The sequence below is a fragment of the Diceros bicornis genome, chromosome 11 (genome assembly GCF_020826845.1).
Source record: "Diceros bicornis minor isolate mBicDic1 chromosome 11, mDicBic1.mat.cur, whole genome shotgun sequence".
Classification (NCBI taxonomy): Eukaryota; Metazoa; Chordata; class Mammalia; order Perissodactyla; family Rhinocerotidae; genus Diceros; species Diceros bicornis.
This window is the reverse complement of record NC_080750.1, coordinates 35,256,215-35,280,254: the sequence shown is the minus strand read 5'-3', so window position 1 is coordinate 35,280,254 and position 24,040 is coordinate 35,256,215. Positions and strand designations below refer to the sequence as shown.

Genomic DNA, 24,040 nt, shown 5'->3' with positions numbered 1-24,040 from the left:
GAAGAAAGCGAACTGCTCCTACCCCGGGCCCTACCTCTGCTGTGTATCCATCCCCCTTCAGGTCACTGCTCCTCCCTGAGTCTGGTTTCCTTCTCTGAACCGGGGATGACGATGGTAACACCACTTCACGGAGCTGTTTCCAGGATGAAATGAGGTCATTCACCGGAGTGAATGATGTCAACTCCAAAGGGCGACACAAACTTCAGGGACGGGAGAGTTGAGTGCTGTGCATCAAACAGGCTCCAGAATTAAGGTTTTAGTGGCTAAAAAGCAGTTCTAACTTGTTAATTAATTAACATTCTTCTATTCATTGAGTAAAATGTCTAAGTTGTAAGAATAATAATCCCCCCCCCCCAAGGGAACTCAATGGAGCCATTTTCTTTTTGGGTGGAAAAAAATATTTTTTCCTAAATTGTTCTGTGTGCCAAAAAAAAAAAAAAGAAAAAGGCTGTTCACTGCTGCCCTGGACAGCCCTGGCTACACAAATTGTGCACAGCGTCCTTCCAGCTCCAAGACTGGGTCTTATTTACACTTATTTACATATCGAGCGAGATCTCCATGGCTGCCTGCCCGGAAGCCCTATTTTTAATTGTTCGATGCCCCAGCCGCCCCTCTGACCCTTCCTGGCACTTTTCTGAGAATTTCCGGCCACTGCTAGCTTGTGAGGGAAGGGCAGAAGACGAGACTCCTTGCAAAGGATCTCAGCAAAGGCTGAACTCAAACCAGAGGCCCCCAGATTCAGCGTCTCGAGGCCGCTTTCCAGGGTGACTCTGCTGGCAGGCCGGGCATGGCCCCCGCGGAGCGACGCTTTGGGCTCTGGCCGGTGGGCTGGTTGCTTGGCCAGCTGCATCCCATGTGGACAAAAGGGCAGGGGAGGAGGGAAGCAGCTGCCTGTGCGCTCTCCAGCTTCCTTCTCTAGCTGTGCTTCTGGAAGAATTAGGAATAGTTCCAAGTGAAGGCAAAAGGCTCGCCCTGAAATTTAGACGGCCTGGGTTTTTTTTGTTGTTGTTTCCTTCTTTTTAAAAACAGCATTTCCTAGACAGAGCAATAAAAAATATATTTATAAATATTTTCCAAGAGTGCCCTCTAGTGGAAATCTGAAGGCAGTAGCACGTCTCACAAATAAGGGACTTGAATCCCAAACTCCTGAATAAAAATAAGGCACATTCCAGTGAGACCTCCTTCACACGTGATCTGAAAACATATCAGATTTCTTCCACAAGTCCATAAAATGCCACATGGCTTTGATTGGAAATGAAGGCTGCCTTAAGTCTTTAAAAGGAAATCGTGCTCTACTTTTGGAACTGGAATTCATGGTCTATGGACAGCATTTTGAAACTTGAAGTGCAGGGAAGTGTGTGGAACGAGACAATGGAAGGAACCCCCTGGTTTATTCCTAGGCTGCGCATGTGTTGCTGGCCGGGTACTTTTATTTTGGCTGCGGAGGGAGCCAAGGCTGCAATAATGTCCAGCCCCGAAGGCCACACACACTGCTGGGTTTTTACCTTGGAGGATGTGGGACAATGAGTCATTTGTGCCTCTTCCTGGTTCTCCCTGGCCAAGGTCAGCTTTCCCACTGGAACCAAGCAGCTTGGCGCAGGGCCCAAGCCGTCTGGAGCCTTTCAATGGTGCAGAGCCCAGGGGAGGGCTGCCCCCAACCCACTCCCCCCCCCCAGAGGGCCTCAGTGCGGGCCGGCTCTGAGGCAGCTCTCGTCCACGTCATGAAACCTCATTCACTCTGCTCAGTTTAGCATGAAGGGCCTCCTGGCGGAGGCCTGAGGAAATCCTCAGTCGTAAATCAAGGCTCCAGGGCAGAAGTCTGTGCGGAGGGAACTCAAATGGCTCTGACCATTCTCACCCTTTCTGGTGAGCTTTCCAAAGATGACTAATTTTTTTCTGTCTGGGGTGATTCTGATTCATCTTGTAACCACCGCTACTATTAGTAGTAACAAAATAGCTGCCATTCCTTTATTTCTCCATTCAACAAATATATTTTGAGCACCTACTCTGGCCCAGGCACTGTTCTAGACCCTGACCACCAAGAGAGACAAGACCCTGATGTCATGGAAATTACAGTCTAGTGTGGAGACAGATGACAGACAAGATATCATTTTGAGGCTATGAAGAAAACTAACAGTGTAATGAATAACAAGGAGACACCTACCTAGATGAAGCGTTTGGGCAGACTGCTCTGAGAAGGTTACATTTAAGCATCTATTATGTGCCAGCTATTTACTGTGTTAGAGGTTGAGGCTACAAAGATAAAGAAAATGCTACCTGTACATTTCTTCAAAGAGTTCAGAGCCCAATGGTGAAATAAAAATTTCATAAGATTCAAACAACAGGATTTCAAAATAGCCCTAAGATCTATTGCTTACAACAAATCTGCCAAGTAAATTGCATCATGCCCATTTTATAGATGTGAAAACTGAGTTTAAGAGCTATGAAAGGACTTGCCAAAAGTTGTGGAGTGCATCAGTAGCACTAGCAAGGTTTGAATTAAGGCCCATCTTACTCTCGAATATTTTATTTTTTTCTTTTCCTAGGCTATGTTGCTTGGTGGAAACTGGGATAAGCAATGAAATCCCAGCATCTCTCTCAGGGCACACTGCACTGTCTCAAGTGGGCTAACAGTACACTGCTCCACCAACCTCTCAGCATCCGGCTGCAGGACTCTTGCTAGAGTAGAGGAAGGACCAAGACGGCACACTGGTTACACCTTCAATTAAGCGTGTAGCTTCGCTAGCTCCTGACAGTGGTACACAAGTCTACCAGTTGGCTCCAGACTCCCTCAGCCTGTGTCCTGAAGAGATGCTGATGAGGTGCTCCCCTACCAAGCTAACTCAGATCCAAGTTCACGCCCAGGGATCCTCCTTAGCTTCCCTTCATGAGGCACCTCTCACCAGCAGCGGAAGGGACAGGTCTCCTGATTCTGGGAAAGGTCACCCTCCACTTATGCAAAACTCATCACCGACAGGACCCTGAGCAGGAACAGGAAGGAAAGAAAGGCCACCAGAAGTGACCCTTGACTCTTCCTCAGCTGCTGGTGGGGAAGGATAACAACCCACAGTGGGCTGCATGCAGACAGCAGTGGGATGGTTTGAACCCCATCTCCTCTGAAAGCCATGTTGTCACACCACTCTCCCAGGAGAACAGAGGACAGTTGGATCGATTTCTTGGGTGATGGGGTTGTTGATTTGGTGTCAACTAAACACAGATTTAGAGAAAATAGTTTACTCAGAGCAGTGGTCTTCAACCTGGGTTCTCCGCCCCCAAGGACTCAGGGAAGCATTTTTGAGGAGGAGTGACAGAGGGACAAGCAATGGGGAGGTGAGAGAGCTGGACTTCTCTCCAACCCAGAGTGGCTATGCTTTGATCTAGCTTACACATTGGGCTTCCCTTAAGAGCAGATTCCTTTTGAAAAAGGACTTGGGATGCTTAGGAGAGAGGGAAGAGCTGGCTTGGGTGAGGGACTGGATGTAATAACCTTTAGCATAGTATTGGCTCGAGGGCCCAGCTTTGAAATCAGATGATTCACCAGCCTGCCCCTGGCCCCTTCCTTAAAGGCAGGAACCAAGCCTTACTTCCCTCTTTATCCTCCACCTCCAACACAAATCCTGTCACGTGGCAGGTCCTCCATCGGTGTTTACCTAAGTGATCTGAATTAATTCGGGATTCAGCTAAGTCTCCAGCTTAGGATTCGCTTTGTTTAGTCCTTTCAGTCTAAGCCTTCCCTTTTTATTTCTGTATTCTTTGACGTTCAACCTCTCATCTTCCAAGTCACTATTGACCAAGCCCAGAGAGGGCTGGAGATAAGGCAAAGGGGTTTCCTCCAGAATTCAAAGGAAGCCTTCAGGAAGCATGGCCCCTGGAAGGGGCTCCATGAGGCCTTCCCAGACTATTCTATAAAGATAATTGCTGGTCCCACGAGTACAACCTAAGCTTTACACTCAGGAAGAACTGGGAGCATACTGCATCTCTACCCACGCTGGAACGATGAGGAACAAATGTGCACCTGACAGCATGGCAATTAGAGGCCTGGGAGGTAACACCCCTCCACAGATGCTTTGAATGCCCTAATTATATACAGACTTGTTTCTATTACAGAAATGCTTTGTTTCACCCACTATCCTTTCATATAGTAAATCTATATTCAAGGTTTACTATGTGCTGTGATGCTGGCAGATGTAGCAGAAAATACACAGGAGTCTCTGCTTTTATAGAGTTTATAGTCATCAGACTCTAGAGCAGCCGTTCTCAGCTCTGGCGGCACGTTCGAATCACCTGGAAAGCTTTAAAAAAAATGTGGATGTGGGCTCCACTCCTAAGAAGTCTGATTTTGTGTGTGTGTGTGTGTGTGAGGAAGATCAGCCCTGAGCTAACATCCGTGCTAATCCTCCTCTTTTTGCTGAGGAAGACTGACTCTGAGCTAACATCTATTGCCAATACTCCTCCTTTTTTTTTCCCCAAAGCCCCAGTAGATAGTTGTATGTCATACATTCTTCTAGTTGCTGTATGTGGGACGCGGCCTCAGCATGGCCGGAGAAGCGGTGCGTCGGTGCGCGCCTGGGATCCGAACCCGGGCCGCCAGTAGCGGAGCGCGCGCACTTAACCGCTAAGCCACGGGGCCGGCCCAAGAAGTCTGATTTAATGGGACTGGGATCCTGACATCAGTGTTCCTATCTGAAGGATTGGGAGCTGGATGAGAGGGGCTCTGAAGAACTGCAGAGAAGCATTCTAGTCTTTCCAATTGTGCAAAGGGCCGATCTCCCTCCTCGGTTACTTATTAAAGTTGGACCTTTCCCCGAGTACCACGCTGTGGGAGGAAAAGGGAAAGTACACAACTTGCTTTTTATTTCCTCCGGAATTTTACTACAGCCATGTTTAACTTCTGTTTCTTAGTTTCCGACATCAGGAGTCTTTTCTTCTGAGAGAAGGACCTTGCCAACTCAGGTCCTGAAATCTGGATTCAGAGATGTGCGACCTTCGCCTTCTATCTGCCTGGGCCCTAATCGACTGCCCATGACTCTCCCAATTCTCCTTGATTTCCTTTCCTTTGTGGCTTGATTCCAAGCTCTTTTGTCTCCACTTTGTAGATCTGGCAGCCTTCTCGGTTTTCTTTATGGCTCTGGTGGACAGCAATGGCCCAGGAGCAGGAATAAAGGACCTTTCCCCTCCTTAGACGTTTTTCTCTAATCTCATGCAGCATCTCTCTCTTTTCAATCCTCCTCCCCATTTTCCACCCCCAGATCTATCCCTCTCCTACCCCAGCACCATCCTTTAAGCTTCCTCTAGACACCCTTACCCTTGGGGCATACACCTTGGAGGAGAGAGAAGGCAGCCTGTCATTGAGCATCTAGGGGCGGAAATTGGATGTTGCGATACTCACACCATCTTCACCCAGGCCCGGCGGACACCAGATTGGGAAAGCAACCCCTCCACAAACATTAAAGAGAGAGAACAAAATGTTTGTTTGTTACTATCAAGAGGAGTTGATTTTTAATTCTAGACAATCTGAGCAAGTAGGGACTCCGCTTAATCAGAGGGCTCGGGCTCACAAAATGCCCTACAAATAATAATAATAATAACATACTAATGGTTGTGCCACATTTGGAGCTTGAAATGATTTCGCCTGATGAGGTTAAACAGCCTGGCTCACAGGGCTGCATATGTGCATAACAAAGATCAGAAGTCACTGCCTTCTACATCTCTCTCAGCACAAGCCACCTCCTGTCCTTGATTCAGGGACACCACATCCTAATGTACTTCCGTGTGCGGTCCTGTGCGGTCATTGTAATCTTTGGCTTGCATGTGAAATGTCAGCTTTTTTTTTTTTTTTGTCTGAGAGAACAACAAATTATGTTTCTAAATGAGAAGGTACTATCTGTAATGGATAATACAATCTGAAAACGCAGAGGCAACATCTGTGACCCGTGGTGCTAACCTAGCAAGCTGTGCTCTATTTTTCCAGCCTATCAGTTGATAGGAAAACATCACTTTAGATATAATAATTAATCATTAGTCAGAATGGATATCCCCATTGGTTCCTTGCCTCTCCGACAACTCTGCCTAGCCTGACTATAAATCAGGAAAATACATTCTTTAATATCCAATGGAATGTATTTCCAGGCAGGCTCTTTCCTCTACAAAGTAACAAAACTCTTTGCAGAAACCATCTATCATCAGCTGATGGGGGAAGATTCTCCCAAGGTGCCATTTGAAGGAAGGAAAATGCAGAGCCCAGAGGAAGGGAGGCAGCAAGTTCAAGATGGTGGCTGTAAACCAAAGAAACATCTTACAGTGATGGCTCTTAGTTGATTTGTGGGACAATGATAGTAAGCACCTTCTCCACCAGGCCCATGGGGCCCCTTTTCCCTTTGGTATGTCTTCTCCCCTCGGCCCACTGCTGGGGCCCTGTCACAGCTAGCAGGCCGTGCATTGGCCTGGCCCACCATGAGTGGACAGTCCTCAAAGTCCCATCATACTCCCGGTTGTAATGGTAGCTGTAGATTAATCATTCCAGGCCATCTTTCTGCTTGATTCCAGGCTCTTTCTGGATCCATTGAAATATTTATAGCATCCAACATGCTCCAAGAAAATAAATGATCTGCCAAGGACGGTGGAAAGAAAAGTGGGTTGGGAGTCAGGATGGGAGGAAGGAATCCAAGGACTACCCAAGACTCTAATTTGTTATTTGCTTGTGACCTCTCAGTGGCCTTGTTCTCCTCATCTGTAAAAAGGAGATGTTGTTAACGGTTTTTAATCCATGCTTGTTGGAGCTCTAAATTCCTGAGATCTCAAGGTGAGGTGAGAGGGAGAATGGGGGAGAAAAAGAGGAAGATATCCTCAAACTTCCACTAGAGCATTCAGTTTTTATTGTTGCACCCAATAGGCAAAATTCAAAATTCAAAAACCACTGAGATGATCTTGAAAGCCATTTCCAATTTTTAAATCCTATAGTTCTCTATCTCAATACTGCCCACTCCATCACTGAGTGTGGGAATGATTTAGGAAATGCTGCTTCATCTTGGGGCCTATGTTACTAGACCAGTGGTTCCCAAATGGGGGTGGTTTTGTCCTCCAGGGGACATTTGGCATTGTCTGGAGACATTTTGGTTGTTACAACCAGGGAGGAGGGAGCTACTGGCATCTAGTGGGTAGAGGCCAGGGATGCTGCTCAACTTCCTACAGTGCATAGGACAGCCCCACAATAAAGAATGGTCTAGCCCGAAACGTTGAGAGTGTGGAGACTGAGAAACTCTGTGCCAGACTACATGAACTGAAGCAAGTATGCTCACAGGGGAGCTTCTGAGGTGGAAAGACCCCATGTAGCTCTCCTTCTGCCCCAGCTCAGACTGAGAAGTTAAATCTATTCTCAGCTCCCCCCTGCCAAGAACTCCCCTGAGCCTTGGAGCTGAGACACAGACCACTCCCTGCCCAGGCGACTCTAGTTCACCTCTAGAGAGAAACCTTCATTGCTTGATGCCCAAGCGTCCTGGAGCTGCCCAAGGTGCTACACATTCAATCAACTTCAATCTAGACCAAGAGCTGGTGATAGTAACACAAATACTGAACTTTTCATTCCCTCGTTTACCAAATATTTATTGATTACTTACTCTGCACTGGGAACAATTCCAGGCGCAAAGGGTATAGCAATGAACAAAGTGTCTGCCTTTATAAAGCATCCTAGTCAGGAGGAGGCAGAAAACACACAAAACATAAATAACTACGTTAAGACTCAGGAAGTAATCCGTGCTATAAATATTATAAAGCAGGGATGGGCAGAGAGTGAGAAGAGGTTGCAATGGCCAGAAGACTCTCTGATGAGGCAACACTGGAACAAAGTTCTGAAGGCTTGTGGACGTCCAGAGGAATGGGGTTCCAGGCAAAAACGACAGCCCAAGCGAGCTAAGGGGAGCTGCGCAGCGTCCAAGGAGCACTCATAGCAGCACAGGGAATGGCGGGAGCCCGGAAGAAGGTGGTCAGAGGGCCAGGGCTCGTGGTACTTGGTCAGGCCAATCAGATGTTCCGATTTTATTCTGAGACAGCTGGGAAGCCATTAGAGAAGTGAGAGACAGTGGGGCATAAACTGATTTATGTTTTAAAAGCAGAAAAATACCAAAAACCATTTGACAGGCTTCAGTTGTGCTGGCTGCTCCACTCATCATTGTCAATGGAATGCAAAAAATTTTCTTTTTGCATTTAAAGAGCAGAACAAACAAACAAAACATCAGCCTTCCTTTCATCATAAAGGCCCTCCTGCTATTCCAAACCAGAGATCACTATGACTGGTTTTGCAACGCCCTAAGGCCGGATGGAGCAGAGTTCTTCTGAAGATGTTCTCAAGTTTAATAAAACAAATTAATGCAAATTCATTTCACTTGAATAAAAGAAATTCCTTGCCACACACCACTTTTAGAAGAGCAGGATAGGTTGGAGCGAATGAAGTCAAATCACAAAGCCTGCATTCCAGAAATGCTGGGATCACTGATTAATGCCGGAAGTATAAGACTGGGAAAGGGTGTGCTATCTGTAATTTATTCATAAATTGCCAGCCCTTCCCAGACAACTTTTCAAATAAAATGTGACACTTGTTTAAATATTTACTGGCTTGTTGACCTATTTTGTTGTTGTTGTTAATTAGATTTTTTTTTTTAAAGGAAACAAACATTGTAACAGCAAATTAATCCAGACAGCCTCGACAGTGAGGGAGCTCAGCCAGGCTCCAGTTAAGCATTATGTTGTGATTTACCAAAATTGTTGTATCCAAGGGGAGAAATTAATTAGAAATATCAAAAATAGTCTCTGAATGTAAAAAGGTTAAGGCTCGCCCCTACCCCTGACCTGTGGTTATTAAATTAACACAATAGATGTGAAAACATTTGTTCTAAATATAAAGTTTTCAGCAATTGTTTTCCTGTTATTTTCCCTTAAATATGTGTTTAGCCTCAAACCTCCTCCTCCAAGAAGTGGTTGGCTGAACGATTCCTGCAAAAAAAAGCTATTTAAGATGTTGCATCTGACTCTTTTGCGTTTTTCTAACTTTTAATGGCTTTGTGCTTCAGTAAAGCCTTCAAGTTAACACTTCCTACTCACTCCCCTCTGGAGCTTCTCTGAAGCCGAGCTTAGAGGACCGTCAAGATCACAGTAACAGACAGAGGGGTTTTATGTCTCCTGACTACAGGCCTACGGACTCCAGCTGCCCTTGCCAAAAAGGAGCTTACTCAGAATGTCTCAGCAAAAGTGTCTGACCCCCAGCAGGAACTGTAGCCAGCGGCTACCATGACAACTAGTGTGATGACCACCTCCATGTGTTGGGCTGGGGAAGGAGGAGCCGCAGAGGCAGAAGTTGTCACCAAAAGGGAATATGTTTTTTGGTGGTCACAGAATTTCTCTAAATGGGCTAGATTTAAAGATAGTGCTGCAGCTCTAGGATGATGTTAATAACAATGGCATGGTAGGTAGGTAGGTAGGTAGGTAGGTAGGTAGGTAGGTAGGTAGGTAGGTAGAGATAGCTAAGTGTTGAACACGCATTTAATTTTCACAACAGCCAAAAGAGGTACGTAATTTTGTGATCTGCTTTTCTCTGATGAGGAAGCTGAGACTCAGAGGTCTGGCAGACTCCTCTGCATCACTTCACTATTTTGCCTTAGCTGGAGTTCCCAGCTAGAGAAGAGGAAATGCCTAACCCTAAAGTCTGGACATTTCCCTCACTCCGTTTGATGCTTTGCAGGGAAGGTGACCAATGGCATCTCCTGGGGATGAACAGCTTCTCCTGCTCTCACGTAAGTCCCCTAGCAGGTCAGCAGTCTATACGGAGATGTAGTGAATTAAAGATAGATAGCTTCAAATCTTTTGCCACTTCTCCCATCAAAAAGTGAAATCTATTGCCCTTCCTTTTGAAGAATGAAGGCTGGCCCTGTAACTTGCTATGACCACCAGAATGTCGAAGAAGTGAAACCATGTAACTTCCCAGGCTAGGCCTTAAGAGATCCCAGCTTCTGGTTTTGTCTGCTTAGAACAGTTCCCCTTGGAACCCAGCCACCATGCTGTAAGAAGCTACGAAGAGGAGAACCAAATTGCTTCCCATCTCATCAATACCCTCAGTTGAACTCCCCAGCCAGCAGCCAGCACCAACTGCCAGCCATGTGAGTGAGTCATCTGGGATCTTCCAGCGCATTGAACAACACGAGTTAGAAGAACTGGCCAGCTAAGCCCAGATATCCCCAGAATTGTGCAAGATAATAAATGGTAGTGGTAGTGGTTGTTTTAAACCACTGAGTTTTGGAGTATTTTGTTTCACAGCAATAGATAACCAGAACAAACTGTTACAGTCTGTTTACACAGGACATATCCTCTTGGACAGGAAAGATCTTGAAGGTGTTGTATATGTTGTGCACCTGGCTCTGATGTGGCCAGATGAGAGCTCTTCACTGTGAGAGCCCTTGTTTGCACCTTGGGGAGGATATCTTTGAGGAGGGTTGGGTATGTAGTAGGGATGTGGCCCCCACTGGAGTACAGTACATTTGTTTCTTTCCACAGCATTCCTAGAACACTTTCAATTGTGAACACACAATTACCTAGGTCTCCATGTGCCTAAGGAGGCACTTGACTGAAGCCAGGGAATAGATCTGCATCACCCAGAATCCAGGAGAAGAGATGGATTGGAATTGACGCCCAATGAGCTAAATAGGGGCTGTAAAAACAGCAGGAATTGTCTCTTTCTTACACACTCAATTAAAAAAGAATGTCTTGTTGAATTGAGATGTCATGAATGCCTCTCTCTCTCTGGCAAGTTACTGAATTTATTCCTCATTAAGTTATGGTGAGAGTTAAATGTGAAAATATATGTAAAGTTCTTAGAACAGCACAGGTGTGATTTAGGTGCTCAATCAATAAATACCCTTTTTGAATTTATAGTGGTTTTTGTTTCCACATTAAAATGGATCATGACTCTGGAATAGGTTTACCTCCAAAAAGGCAGCTAACTCCAATGGGTCATATTAGGCGAGCATATGCAAGAGTTATATTCAAACCGTTGTTTTGACCTCTTGGAGTATTTATGGGACTCCTGCTAAATCAAAGTGATCTTCATAAAGTCAGAAGAGCAGGTGGATGATCTTCGTCCTTGATGCTTTTTTCCTTTTCCTCCTGAAAAGTTGAGCAGAGCCTGTTCTTCAGACTGTGTGGTATCATCATTTTTTTCAGCCTGACCTTTGGCAAAAGGCAGTCTGTTTGTTAGCTGTTAGGACACAGAGCCTCTCACCAAGTGTAAATGGACGGAGGCCTCAGATCCATTTACACCTGATGGAGAGGCTTGCTTACCCCACTCTGCTGTGGATGCTGCTTGGATGTGTTTTCCCACAGACGTGTTCAATCAAGCTCTCTAAACCTCTCCTTGCTTCGGATCAATTTCCATGGTGGATTTGCCAGGCTTTTGAGTTTCCAAGAAGACGGAATACCCTAGCTCTAACCTAGGCAACTAAATCAGAGCCAATTTTGAACTCCAGTTTTTGAAAACAAAACTCCTTTTGGGGTGGTTTGGAGAGGTGAAGTGAAGACTGCAGTTCTTTTTCTTGCAAGAGACACAACCCAACATTGCTTTCTTTCAAAGAGTTAGAGGAGATGAGGCTGACACACTGAGGAGGGACAGAATTTCTATTTCTGCGGGTTCCTTAAGGCAACAGAGGAAGTTCAGCGGCCACAGGAGTCTAGTTAATGAGCAGGTTATACAATATTCATTGTGTTGAGTTTAACTCTTCAAACAGAACATCTAATTGCAAAAGAAAAAAAGCAGCTAAATTACAGATGTTAAGAGAACAAAGCTTGGGAAGAACTCCCTCTGTTGATAAACTGTCCTTTCGCAGCCTCCTCCACTCACTGCTCACTGACGGGAGCACAGTGCATCCCTGTCCTGATCAGCTATTCTCATTAGCTCTGTTCCGGCTGAGACGCTCTACAGGGTCTAAGCAGGGCCGCTGAGAGGCCTGGTATAATGGTCTTCTCAGAGGACTGTCTTCTTGTTACCCAGGGAGGGAGTGGTCCAGTTGTATTCTGCTTCAACCAAAACAAAACTGTTCTCCCCAATCTTCCTGACATGCACAATCTCACCCCTGTCGCTGCTGACAGCGGCATCCTGGGCAGGCTCACTGAAGGACACTTCCGCCTGCCTGCGGCAATACTGGGTGTAGAGGTAGCAAAGGCCAGCAGCCAGGGCCATGCCCAAGGTGGCCGAAAGGCAAAGCAGGATTCCCAGCTGGGCAGTCCTGAGCTGGACCCCTGAAGGGGCACTGGCTCCCTCTTGCCCAACCTCAGGCCTTGGGTGGGTCTTCCTGGGGTATCCCCCTCTACCCTCTCCATTTCCCTCCCCCACTCTGGGCTCCCTGTGCTTTGACTGAGGCAAGAAGCTAGCAGAGGGCCTTGACACCTCTGACTGGCCACCAGCAGTGGGTAGCCTGGGAGCAGAGGTGTGGAAGACAGGGGTTGGGTTGGCTGCCCCAGCCCCATTTCCAGTGAGTGCTTCAGAGGACCAGAGGCGCTGAGGATAGGTAAGATGGACAGTGTACAGAGGAGGCCTTATCATGGTCTTATTAGAGATCTCCATCTCATCCTAGAAAAGCAAACAAAAAAAGAAGTCAAAGGAGCTAGCCTTCCCCCAAGCTGCCATTGAACTTTACAACTAACCTGTTTTCCTTAAAGAATCCCAGGCAGCAGCTGAAAACCCAGCCTCGTGCTCTCTCCTACAAGAGCTCAGAGTAAAATGGCCAAGTAGATAAATGGGGATGGGGTGGCTAATGGAAGCCCCACAGAAAGACCATGGAGGCCAGTTACAAGAACAAACCTAGGGTCCTCTAAGAGGCTTCCAGACCAATATGGTGATTGTCAACGCAAGTGGCTGAAAGCTTTGAGTGTCCTTTTATGCTAGGACTCATGCAAAAGGGACCATTTAATCTTGCTGTAGGTTCCGATAAATCTGAGTAAGAATATTAGACAATGTTTTGTGTCCCTTTTAAGACTTCAAAGGAGTAGTAAATCAGTGGGCATGTATATTTTAAATTGCCCATTGATCTAACCTCTGGGACCATATATGGTATTTTGAGGCCAATGTTATGAAGGAGAGGGTAGGGTGGGGAGGAGAGAGGAATCATTAACCAAAGCTAAGTGGGAAAACAAATCACTAAAACCATCAATTTCTACAATTGCCGATAACTTCAGAGACACCGTGTATAATGGAAAGGCTGGTATTGATTTGTAAAGAGATGCTGTGTGTATATCATACCCTTGCCTCCTTCTCTCTAATTTTGGCTACTAGTCGAACAGCTCTGATTTCCCAGCCTGGAACTTCCCACTCTGGGGTCAAAATGCTAACCTCACTGCCCATGCACAACTCGGGCTGTTACCTGTTCATCCCTATCAGATGGCAAGCAAGTTTCTGATGAATCAAACCTTGGATCATCCTGAGTCCTAAAGGGAAGAATAGAAGGGCCAAGAAGGGGTCACTAAATACATGGATCAAAAAGCAATGTTTCCTACCACTGCTGTGTATATTGAAAAAATCAGATTTCCTTGGAAAGACTCCTGAGTTTGGCTTTGGGGGCTGGGGGGGTAATGGAGGATAGGGGGAGAGGTGAATGAGAACGGCAGAAAAGACTCACTGAATGCTTTTATTTATTTTATATAAAACATATATTTATATATTGTAAATTTATATAACTAAAATATAAAACATATATTTATATATATATATTTTTATAACAGTATCTCAGAGACCTCACCCTGCCTAAGAAAGTACAGTTTCCTCAGGTGATTTTCATATTCTGACCAGTACCCTTTCTACAGTCAGGGTTTCTTGGGCACTTAAGAATAAATATGGTGAGATCTTTTTCCGTCAGACTCCAAGAAGTTTACATTTCCTCAGTACCCCAGTGTTTGGCCTCATCCCACCACCTTACTGAATGGCCCACCCCCTGGCCCATTACCTGTGGTGGGTGCTAGGGCTGGGAGCAAAACCCTCTGAGGAGAATCTCCTGAGGGCCACCAGCCTCTCCAGCCCATGGACATCCAGGGATGGTTCTAGGGTTGGGTTGCTGTCTCCACTGGGTTGCTGGCCATTGCTGACTGCAGTAGCTGTGTGTGAAGATGGTTGAAAGAGAACCTCTGCACCCCCAGGAAACTCTGTCACCCAAAAACTGGCAGGAACAGGATCTAAGCTGTCCTCCTCTGCAGCTCCAGTTAGGGCAACAGCCAAGACATCTGTGCGCTGCTGCAGAAGAGTGATGGGGAGACTGGGAGCTAAGCAGAGACCCAAAGACACCACAAAGAGGCAGTGAGAGAATTTTCTTTGTATTGATTAGCACAAACAACTACGATAATGGGGTAAATACTAGAGACTTTAACGTGCACTGAGAACAGACCATTAAGTGTGAGACACTCAAAAGTGTCAACAAAAAGATGATCTGCCCAGTAATATAAGCCCCTGACCAAGCAGCAAGGACTGAATTTCTTACATCTTTTTAAAAAGTAGGTCCCTGGCCCTTCTGAGCTTGTGCATTCTTAACAGTCACCACTCAGGGAATGGAGAAACCACTGTGACCACTGATTTTTTCTCACCTCTGCCAAAAACTGCTTCTAGCTAGAAAAAAAAAGTAGAATCCCACAAATCAAAGATTTTTAAAAGTCCTAGATTTTTCTTGCCATATTATTCACACTAAGGTTTCACCAGTGGTGATAATAACTTAGCATCTGCTATGGGCAGAGACGAGATCATCACCCTCCACTGCTTTCCTTCCGCCATCTTATTTCCCATTCCTGACTGGCTGACATGACGGCCCAGAGCATTAGAAATAGCTTCACACAGCACAGTAAGCAGGCACAGGCTCTGAAGTCAGATTATTGTCAGGGTTCAATTCTCCACTCTGCTAATGCCTGGTTTGGGGCAAGTCCTCCCAGAGCATCAGTTTCTTTTTTTGCAAAATGGGGCCAGTAACGGTACCTACAGCTTAGAGTTGCTGAGGGGGTGAAATAAAATCACTGATGTAGAAGCATGATGCACAGTGCCCGGCACAGATGCAACCTGCACTGAGGGTTTACCATGGTGATGATTAGGATGATGACAATGGTGTTCACAAAAAGCATGTTGACAAAACTTTCTCTGGCCAGAGCTCTAACTGGGTTCAGTTGAATCCTTTTTTTTTTTTTTTGGCCACTTTGTTCTAATGCCTTCATCACTCAAAAACATTGAGATTGAAGTGAAAAACAAAGAAGCCTAACAGACACACAGAATGTGGGAAAATCTCAGACAGTTTTATACTCCTGCCTGAACTCTAAACACTTTTGGACACTTTCTGCAGACCCACTGTGTGCTGAGCATCGTTATAGGTGCTGGGGATGCAGAAGTGATGCAGACTGGTTACTGTTGTTTCCGAACTCAAAATCTAGGACTCTTTGATGCCCAACCTTATAAATTACAGTGTGATGAGAGCTTTAAAATCAGAACTAAGGAAGAAGTTACATTTGCCTACCAAGAAGTATGGTGAAAAGTTTCACAAAGGAGACATTTGAACTACCCCTCGAAAGATAAATAGATCATCAGGAGGAACAGCTCAGTTTGAGGAAATGTCAGAAGGGAGAACATGGAGCTATAAAAGTAGATCATGCCTAATGGGGTCAGGTAGACCCCAAAGTGTCCCAAGGGTCTGTTGGGAAATACGTTTGAGAAATACAATATACTATCTTCCCAATGTGAAATTTCATAATTCACATTTGCCTACTGAAATCGTCTTACAGTTAAGAAATCTATTTCACTTTGTTAGGTGACACTTCTCCCAACACACACACACACACACACACACACTCCTTTTTCCTTTGGGAAACGCTAGGGTTTGTGTAGAGGAATGGGCAAGAAAACAGGCTGGGGCCAGAAGGGGAGAGATGTGTGCAGCATACTAAGGAGTTTATCCTGTAGCTGCTCAGACTAGAGTCTGTTGCTCCCTGGGGGCCAAGGTTCCCAGCAGGGTCAACCATCAGAGAGACTGCAGGGTCAACATAATGCAACATCCTGAAGCCTCACTTTTATTCATATTAAAACAAACATATTTGGGATTAGAATGCAACATTTGCATGATTTATAAAATAAACACGTGACTTCAAACACATGTTGGGTTTGCAGGGTCTTCTTCAGACCACACTCTCAGACCCTGAGATCTTTCCTCTGCTTTGAGGAGTATCTTGGTGGAAAGGTTGGAGGAACAGCACTGGGCAATGAGGAGAAGATGAAGATTTTGGTCATGGGCAGAGTATGGAGGGTGGCCCAGGGTTATCTTTGTGCCTAGGTCTGCTAGACTGAGCAAAGTTGGGGATTCAGATCAGATCCCAGCTTTAACATGTTAGCCAAAAATAAAAGAAAGTGGGATTGAATGGATTAAAGATTGGATCTTCCGTGCAAGTGATCAGAGCCTTTACAAGTGCATCTGTTCAGAGCATTTAACTAGAAATAAGTAATGAAAATGAGGTCCACATCACCGGGAAATTTCATGTAGGTCAAACACGCTCTAGCTGGTTAGTTTTTTTTTCAGAGGTTCATGGGCCGATGGAATCTAAAGTCATGTGGTGAACCAGGAAAAAGACTACTGCTATCAAAACAGCCTCTCATTCCTGATTTTCTTCTCCAATCCAAGCTGCAAAGAGCCATCTACCATCCGTGGAAAGTAACAATAAAAGCTGGATGTGTTTTTATAAAAAAAAAAGAAGAAAAGATCATTTCTTTCTTGCGCTCCCTGTGTAGCTTCAGGGGTCTGAGGAATACAGCTGAAATATTGTGAGATTGGTAAATGTGGGGGTGGGGGAAGGGGTGTGCTGTTTTTTGGGTTTGCAGCACAGTTCTAACTGTCTACCCCAGGGCCCAACTTAATTTGTAAGGTTGAGCTAGACAAAGTGTGTTTGCTGCAACAAACACAGCAACTGCAAGCTGCGTTCTCATGGCCCTCCTGCTCACGGCTGTGTTATCACGTTCCCAAGAACGGCTGCCGTCCGTCGGCCACACTCAGCCAAGGCAGGTGTTTATTGCTCATGTTGCAGGAACCAGAAACTGGCAGGAGTAACTTTTAAGTGTAAATAGATAACTATAAAAATAATGATGCTAATTAGGCTAGCAAATACTTTGGCAAGCTGTACCTGGGGCAGTTCCTTCCAGACCCTCCGGCCTCTGCCCAGGGGTTGGCATCAGTAAGCCGGGCTCCACGCGGCCGTCAGAAAGGGCTCGGTTGTGTGTCTGCTGGGACACAACAGATGATTCAATCCTTGCCCAGTAAACGAAATATGACTGGACTACTGATAAACTGCAGAAAAAGAAAGCAGAGGGATTCGAGGATTTAGTTTCCCTTAAATAATACCTCGGACCATCCTAATAGAAAGGAGAGAACAAACAAAAAGATAAAGAAGAACAAAGTTTAAATGAATAGAAGAACTAAAAAGAGATGACTGTATTATCCTTAGGGGACTCCACTCTTTTTATAAACCAAAACTCAATAGCAGCAAATAATTAAAATAGGAGAGGATATGTACAAATCAATTACCCTCCTAAATAAATATAGTCATTAAAAATCTCTTGACTAAAGGGTGTTTTCTAAAACTGTTTAGACTCAAAGGTTTCATTTTCAACTTTATTATTAGCCATTACTGGTATATTGTTAATTGAATTACACCGTTAATTGAAAATTTTATAATTCTATTGTACAATTGTACAATTCTAATTATAATTATAGATTCTATTGAAAATTAGAGATAAATCATTAACACTCTAAATAATATTTTGAATACATAATGCCTTTCTTCAGTAAAAACCATTTTCACAAACATTATCTCATTTATCCTCCCCAAAATTTCCCTACTGAGGTAGGGATTATTGGTAAGTATCATTTTTCTCGCTTTAAGTAAGACAGTTATAAACATATGACTGGTTTAGCTGAGGTCACGCAGAGAGATAAGGTGCCAGTAAGAGTCATGGTTCAGATCTCAGACACGTCAACGTTATTGTGGGAAAGGATCCTAGGAGGTGAGAGGGCATAGGGTGACTTTGGGAGAGGCTTCTGATCAAGTGACTTGGCTGTCAAATGGAGATAATAGCTTCTAAACTACTTCCTGTGTAGCACATAGCAGCTATGATAATAATCTGAAAATGGAAATGGAGGTGCTTTGAGAAATGAAAGTAACTGTACTGATTTAAAGACTTCAAACAGCACACATCCCCTGCATTGGATCAGAACCAAAGTGATGGCAGAACCTGGGTTACACCAACAGTTAAGTGGACACTCGCCTTTCCAAATGGGCAAAATTGTTGGGCACAGCGTTTTCCTCCTTGCTGTCCTGCTGCTGCGTTAGGCCACCAGGAAAGGATGGAATAGAGACACTGCTGGGCGGGGGCCCCATACCTCATCTCTGTTCCCCAGACGAACAGAGGGGAAACCCAGGAGGGGAAGCATGTGGTCTAGATGCCTCCACCCTTAGGCACACACAACCTCCCTGTTACATATATGAGGGTGTGGGGAAAAGAAACTGAGGAACACACACCCTTTCCCATGAGCAAAAAAAAAAAAAAAAGATTTTTTTGGTAAATGTAAGCGTCTGAAAAGAATGACAAAGCAAGTGTCTCATTTTGAGTACTGATGATGCTTATCTAGTGCCTACTGCTGCCAGGAACTGTTCTAAGCACTTTGCATATATTGGCTCTTTCATCCTTACACAACCCTACAAGGTGGGTGCTATCATTACTACACCCATTTAATAGACAACAAGCCAAGGCACAGAGACTTCTGTGACTTTCCCTGGGCCCAGGGAAGTGCCTGCATGTCTGTCTGCCTCCGTCTCCCTCTTTCTCAGCTCTTTCTCTACTCTCCCACCAGCAGCTCTTTTGTCCTCTAGTCAGAATTTCCTGGAGAGGTTGGCCAAGATTCATCTGCACCCAGGAGGGGAAATCACACTCCTGGACCACGGGTAATGACAAAGACGGAGTTGGGGGAAATTTTTTTAGTCACTCTCTGCATACGTTCTCTAGTTGGGGCAGCCCTCATGACCCTGTCCTTGCTATAAGGTGGCCAGAGGTAGGGAACAGGGAACATGAAGAAGGAAGGAGAAACTGCCCTGACTTCAAAGTGGAAGGCTCAGTTACTAAGAACCAGCACTTCATTCTCTCTTACAGGAATCTGACGTCCCCCACAGGCTGGGCAGGGGCCTTCCACTCGAACGAGAGGTTTCTCTTCCGGGACTTGTCAGAGTGGGTGACTGTGTCAGCCTCTTCAAAACAAGTCATCAGTTTGGAATGAGGAGGAATGAAAACAAAAGTGCCAGCTATTTGATGATCAGACACTCTTCGGGCCTGAAGTAGAAATCCCATGAAATTACGACTGCTCCTCACAGTCACTGCAACAGAAAACATTCATCCAAGGTGAGCACGCCTGATGTAGTTCCATTCCGTGATCTTATATGGGTATTTCCAAAACTAAAAGCTTAAGACCAGCCCCTAGAAAGTAAACAATTAGGCAAAAAAAAAAAAAGTTGAAGTGGTATTTCGCATCCAAAATAAATTCCATTTGAATCAAAAATATGTGAAAATGAAATATAAAAGAACTAGAAACAATGGTTTGGGTTTTTTTGTTTGTTTGTTTGTTTTTAATATTGGACTTAGGAATGCCTCTCTAAGCAAAACGCAGTAGCCATAAAGGAAAAGATGATTTTTTAAAATTCTGAATATGGAAGAAATCAAAAGACAAATGATAAACTGAGAAAAGTATTTGTAAGATACAAAACAGACAGATACATGAAGAGTTATGGTGAATCAATAAAAAAATGACCAAATTCAAAATTATCAAAGGACACAAACAGAAAATAAAACAAGCTCAATCATGGGGCCTGCCTGGTGGTGTAGCCGTTAAGATCGCACACTCCGCTTCGGAGGCCCAGGATTCACTGGTTCAGATGCTGGGTGCAACCTACTCACCGCTCATCAAGCCATGCTTGATGAGCAACTAGAAGGATGTACAACTATGACATACATCTATCTACTGGGGCTTTGGGGAGAAAAAAAGGAAAAAAATTAAAAAGGAGGAAGATTGGCAACAGATGTTAGCTCAGGGCCAATCTTCCTCAAGAGAAAAAAAAAAACTTTCTTTTAAAAATAAAAAAAACAAGCTCAATCATAATTTAAAAAACAATTATAAATGAGATACTTTTTTATATCTACCATATTAACAAATTTTAAAATGTGTAATTATAACCAGTATTTGATAGGACTAAGGAAAAACTAGGGCACTCATTCAGTAGTGCTAGAACTATAAACCACGCAACTTTTTGAGGGGGTAACCTGATCATATTTTCCACATTTAAAATGCAGTTACCCCTGACATATTCTACAAGGTGGATGGACCTAGAAAACACTAGCATAAGTGAAATAAGCCAGGCCTCAAATGATGAATATTGTATGATTCCCCTTAGAGGAGGTACCTAGAGTAGGCAAATTCATAGAGATAGAAAGAAGACGAGATTACCAGGGGGTAAGGGGAGAGTGGGATAGAGAGTGATCGTTTAATGGGTACAGAGCTTCTGTCTGGGATTATCAAAAAGTTCTGGAAATGGATAGTGGTGATGGTTGTACAACATTGTGAATGTACTTAATGCCACTGAATAGTATACTTCAAAATGGTTAAAATAATAAATTTTATGTTATACATATTTTACCACACACACACAAAAGGCAGTTACGCTTTGATCTAGCAATTTCACTTGTAGGAATTTTTCCTACTGACATATCTGCATAAATAAATATGGCAAACACTGAGGTTCACTACCCAGCAGACTTTCTCCACTTTTATTCTCTTCTAAGGGAACCCAGATGTTATGTTTAGTGCCAAGTGGAGACCTCATGTCCTCAAGGCAGTTAGGCCTCTCCCTATCCCAGGGGATGAATTGTGATTGGACTAAAATCAGTGTTGGTAATTCCATTACTCTTTGCCAGTGATCCAATTCTGGCCAATGACAGCAAGACTGCCGAGAGGGCTGGTAACTCCTGAGGATAAATCTTTTCCCCCAGACACCTTATTTCAGTTTAGATACCAGTGTGAAGCCTACAGCTGTGGCAGGCATTCTGAGACTGTGCAATGACAAATGGATGAAAACCCAACTCGATGACCGTGGCAGGGCAGGAAAATGGAAACATCTTAGGATCTTGATGAGGTCATTGAATGGCTTCACCAAATACAGAAACTCCACTTCTAGACTTAGGTGAGAAAATTAAATGTCTTGTTAGTTAACTTTCTGTTAGCCTTTCTGATGCTTGCAACTAAAAGAATCCTGACTCATACAATGAGCACAAGGTCTATGTATAAGGATGTCCGTCAAAATTATTTATAATGCTCCAAATTAGAAAAAGTAAATACCCATCAAAAGGAACTAGTTAAATCAATCACATGACCCCTAGAAAACCAACCGTCACGAAATCACTGAAAATAAGCTACGTATACAATGAAAGATGTCAACGTGATTGTTAGGTGAAAAATACAGATGTTGAACAGAATGATTTAATTTGTATCTTCATAAGGCATATTCATTTGAGATATCACACTTATATATGCTTATATGCATGGAAAATTTCTAGAAAGATGTGCCAGAAACTTAACAATGGTTACTTCTGGGGAATCAAATAGAGTGTCTGGAACAAGGGAAGGGAAACTTTTACTTTTTATTTTCTACCCTTTGATACTGTGTTAATATTTTTAAAACTTACAATAATATCTTTAAGCTATTTAAAATTAAAAAAAATTTTAGCCACTCATCTTTAATTAAATAAGCGGCTAAAATCAGGGTCATAACTTTTATGGGCTTGCTAAATGCAGCCGAGTGTCGGTGATAATTTTATTTTCCATGCATTTGAACTTTTAGTAATAAACATGTTATAAATATTTAGTGTTATTATTTAACACCAGGCACTGTGCAAGGCATTGAGTATACACCCATGAACAGGATAACATGGTCTTGACATTCAAGGAGCTCATAGATTAGTGTGGAATCCCAGCAAAAAACAGTGTAATCACAACACAATAAAGTAATAACTGACTCGCACTGAATCCATGTGGTGCTCCCTTGAGCCCTTTATTAAATATGTTGTCTTAGTTCCAGTCACAATCCAATATGTTTCCTTCAGGTCACCTTTTATTAGAATTCCGATGTCACAATATTTTGGGTCATTTCTACAGATTTTCCTCCCTAGTATAGTGTTTTGGTTCTTACCATTTTCATTCCCCTAGCTGCAGAACACTGGGGTGCCGACATATTGACCCCCTCATGCTGGGGGTGGCTGGGTGCTTACTGGGGAGGTAGGAGCCCCAGAGAAGTTGCCTCCATCCCTGAGTAGCCTCTTGCCCTTACCCCAGCATGCTATACACGTGTTATCATTTACTAGCTGGGACATGATGTGACACAGTTTGGGAAGCTCTGTTAGAAGAGCCTTAACTTCAGTTTCCGGAGTTTGTTGCTGTCAGGGCCAATATATTACCCATGTACTTTTTTTCCCCACACTTACCAATAAAACAAAATGATTGGATAAATCAATAGAGAGTAAATTTCATTTTGACTTATCACCTCTAATTCCCATCAAAAGAGTTAGCAAAAACCAAAGGGAGTCGAGCAAACACTACTGATGCTTTGAGTCCACCTGCAGCCACATGGACACTTCTCCATCTACACTTAGCTACCACCTTCAGCACCTGTAGCTTTCTTCTCTGCTTTTTCTAGCTGGCACCTTGGGAGCTTGGTCCAGGTAGGCAAGTGTGACTCTGAAGTGTGTGCATGTGTTGGGGCGCCGGGGCATTGCACCCTCAACCAATAAATATCCCGTCCCTCCATCCTCCCGTGAGATGATTCAGAGGTGTGTTTCATGTGGATTCTCAGAGGGTCCCCACTGGAACTGAGCCCCAGCGTGTTGCCACAGCAGTGACCTTCTCTACTTCACACCTCTTACTGGTGTCTCTCTCCTGCCTGTCTCCCTGTCCCCTCTTCCTCGTCTGTGCTTCCTGGGATCATCTCCCAAATAAACCACCCACACTCAAGTTCTCTCTCTGCTTTTCTAGGCACCTAAACTAAAATCACAGGAAATGCTCTTTTCACTCTCCAAACAATTTGAGTTTTAAATAATGAGGAAAAAAGTCTATTTCTCACACACACACACACACACACGATACATGAAGTTTGTTCAGGGTAACTATATTTTTATCTTATAATAAGGACAAAACAATTTTTTATAATAATGCCATTTGTGCCCTCTTCTCTTATAAAGATTAATGTGAATATAGAGATTAGTTAGGTGGTTTACATGACATAAGTACTTTATGCTTATTTCTGACCACATAATTGCTTCTTAGGATTAAGCCAAACTTTAGCCCAGGAAACTCCTGCCTGGGACAAACATGACTTGGGATTTGTCACTAGGGCCCTGGGGCTGCTCGGGGTCTCAAAGCCTCTCCCCTACGTACCTGGAACTGTGTCACCCGGTGAGTAGGAAGAGCTGCTGGTGTGAACGGTGATGTGGTGGGTCCCGGGGTCCTGAGGCTGGGCTCGAATGTGCGTGGGCTGCATGTCCTCACAGGCCGCCACGCCGGCACCATGGGAAAAGGCAGACGAGCAGGAAGCCAGGCAGAGGGTGGCACAAGCCCAGCCCGCGAGAGCGGCGGGGACCCTCATCCTGCCCTTTCCTGTGTCATGAGAAACGACAGCTTCAATCCAGATGCTACTTAAGAAAAGGATATGACGTCTTTTTGAATGTGACTGACCTGAGTCCACACTGCCTAAAACCTGAGATGGTTGGTGCTGCCTCCCCAGACCACAAGCGCTCAAGGTCAAGATCAAAAAGACATGCCAGGCTGCAGGAAGTGTTTCACTTCTAAACCCTTTGTGTTTTAACCCTCTCTTCTTGTAATTTTCTCATAAGACCAGGCTGCTTCTTTTTAAAGAGAGAATTTAATAATTAAGTCAAGGAAATAAGACCAGAAAATGT

The 24,040-nt window shown here is 44.3% G+C and overlaps 1 protein-coding gene across 1 annotated transcript; it reads right to left on the bottom strand.

Annotated features, from left to right (window-relative positions):
• Nucleotides 1-9,484: 9,484 nt before the first annotated feature.
• Nucleotides 9,485-23,730, bottom strand: REELD1 (reeler domain containing 1). Its single transcript, XM_058550153.1, has 6 exons — nt 23,520-23,730; nt 19,194-19,416; nt 17,173-17,336; nt 13,980-14,292; nt 13,401-13,464; nt 9,485-12,610 (listed from the first exon to the last, which is right to left on the bottom strand). The coding sequence occupies exons 1-6, from the start codon at nt 23,725-23,727 to the stop codon at nt 12,005-12,007; spliced, it is 1,578 nt and encodes a 525-aa protein (XP_058406136.1). The 5' UTR covers nt 23,728-23,730; the 3' UTR covers nt 9,485-12,004.
• Nucleotides 23,731-24,040: the final 310 nt, after the last annotated feature.

What these genes read in the sequence shown, in the direction of transcription:
- REELD1 (XM_058550153.1), bottom strand. Translation starts at nt 23,727, where the DNA reads ATGAGGGTCCCCGCCGCTCTCGCGGGCTGGGCTTGTGCCACCCTCTGC. An exon ending in GTGGGGGACGTCAGATTCCT is followed by an intron (nt 17,337 to 19,193) that starts GTAAGAGAGAAT and finishes CTTTTTCTGCAG; the next exon opens with TTTATCAGTAGTCCAGTCAT. An exon ending in AGCCCTAGCACCCACCACAG is followed by an intron (nt 13,465 to 13,979) that starts GTAATGGGCCAG and finishes TCTTCCCTTTAG; the next exon opens with GACTCAGGATGATCCAAGGT.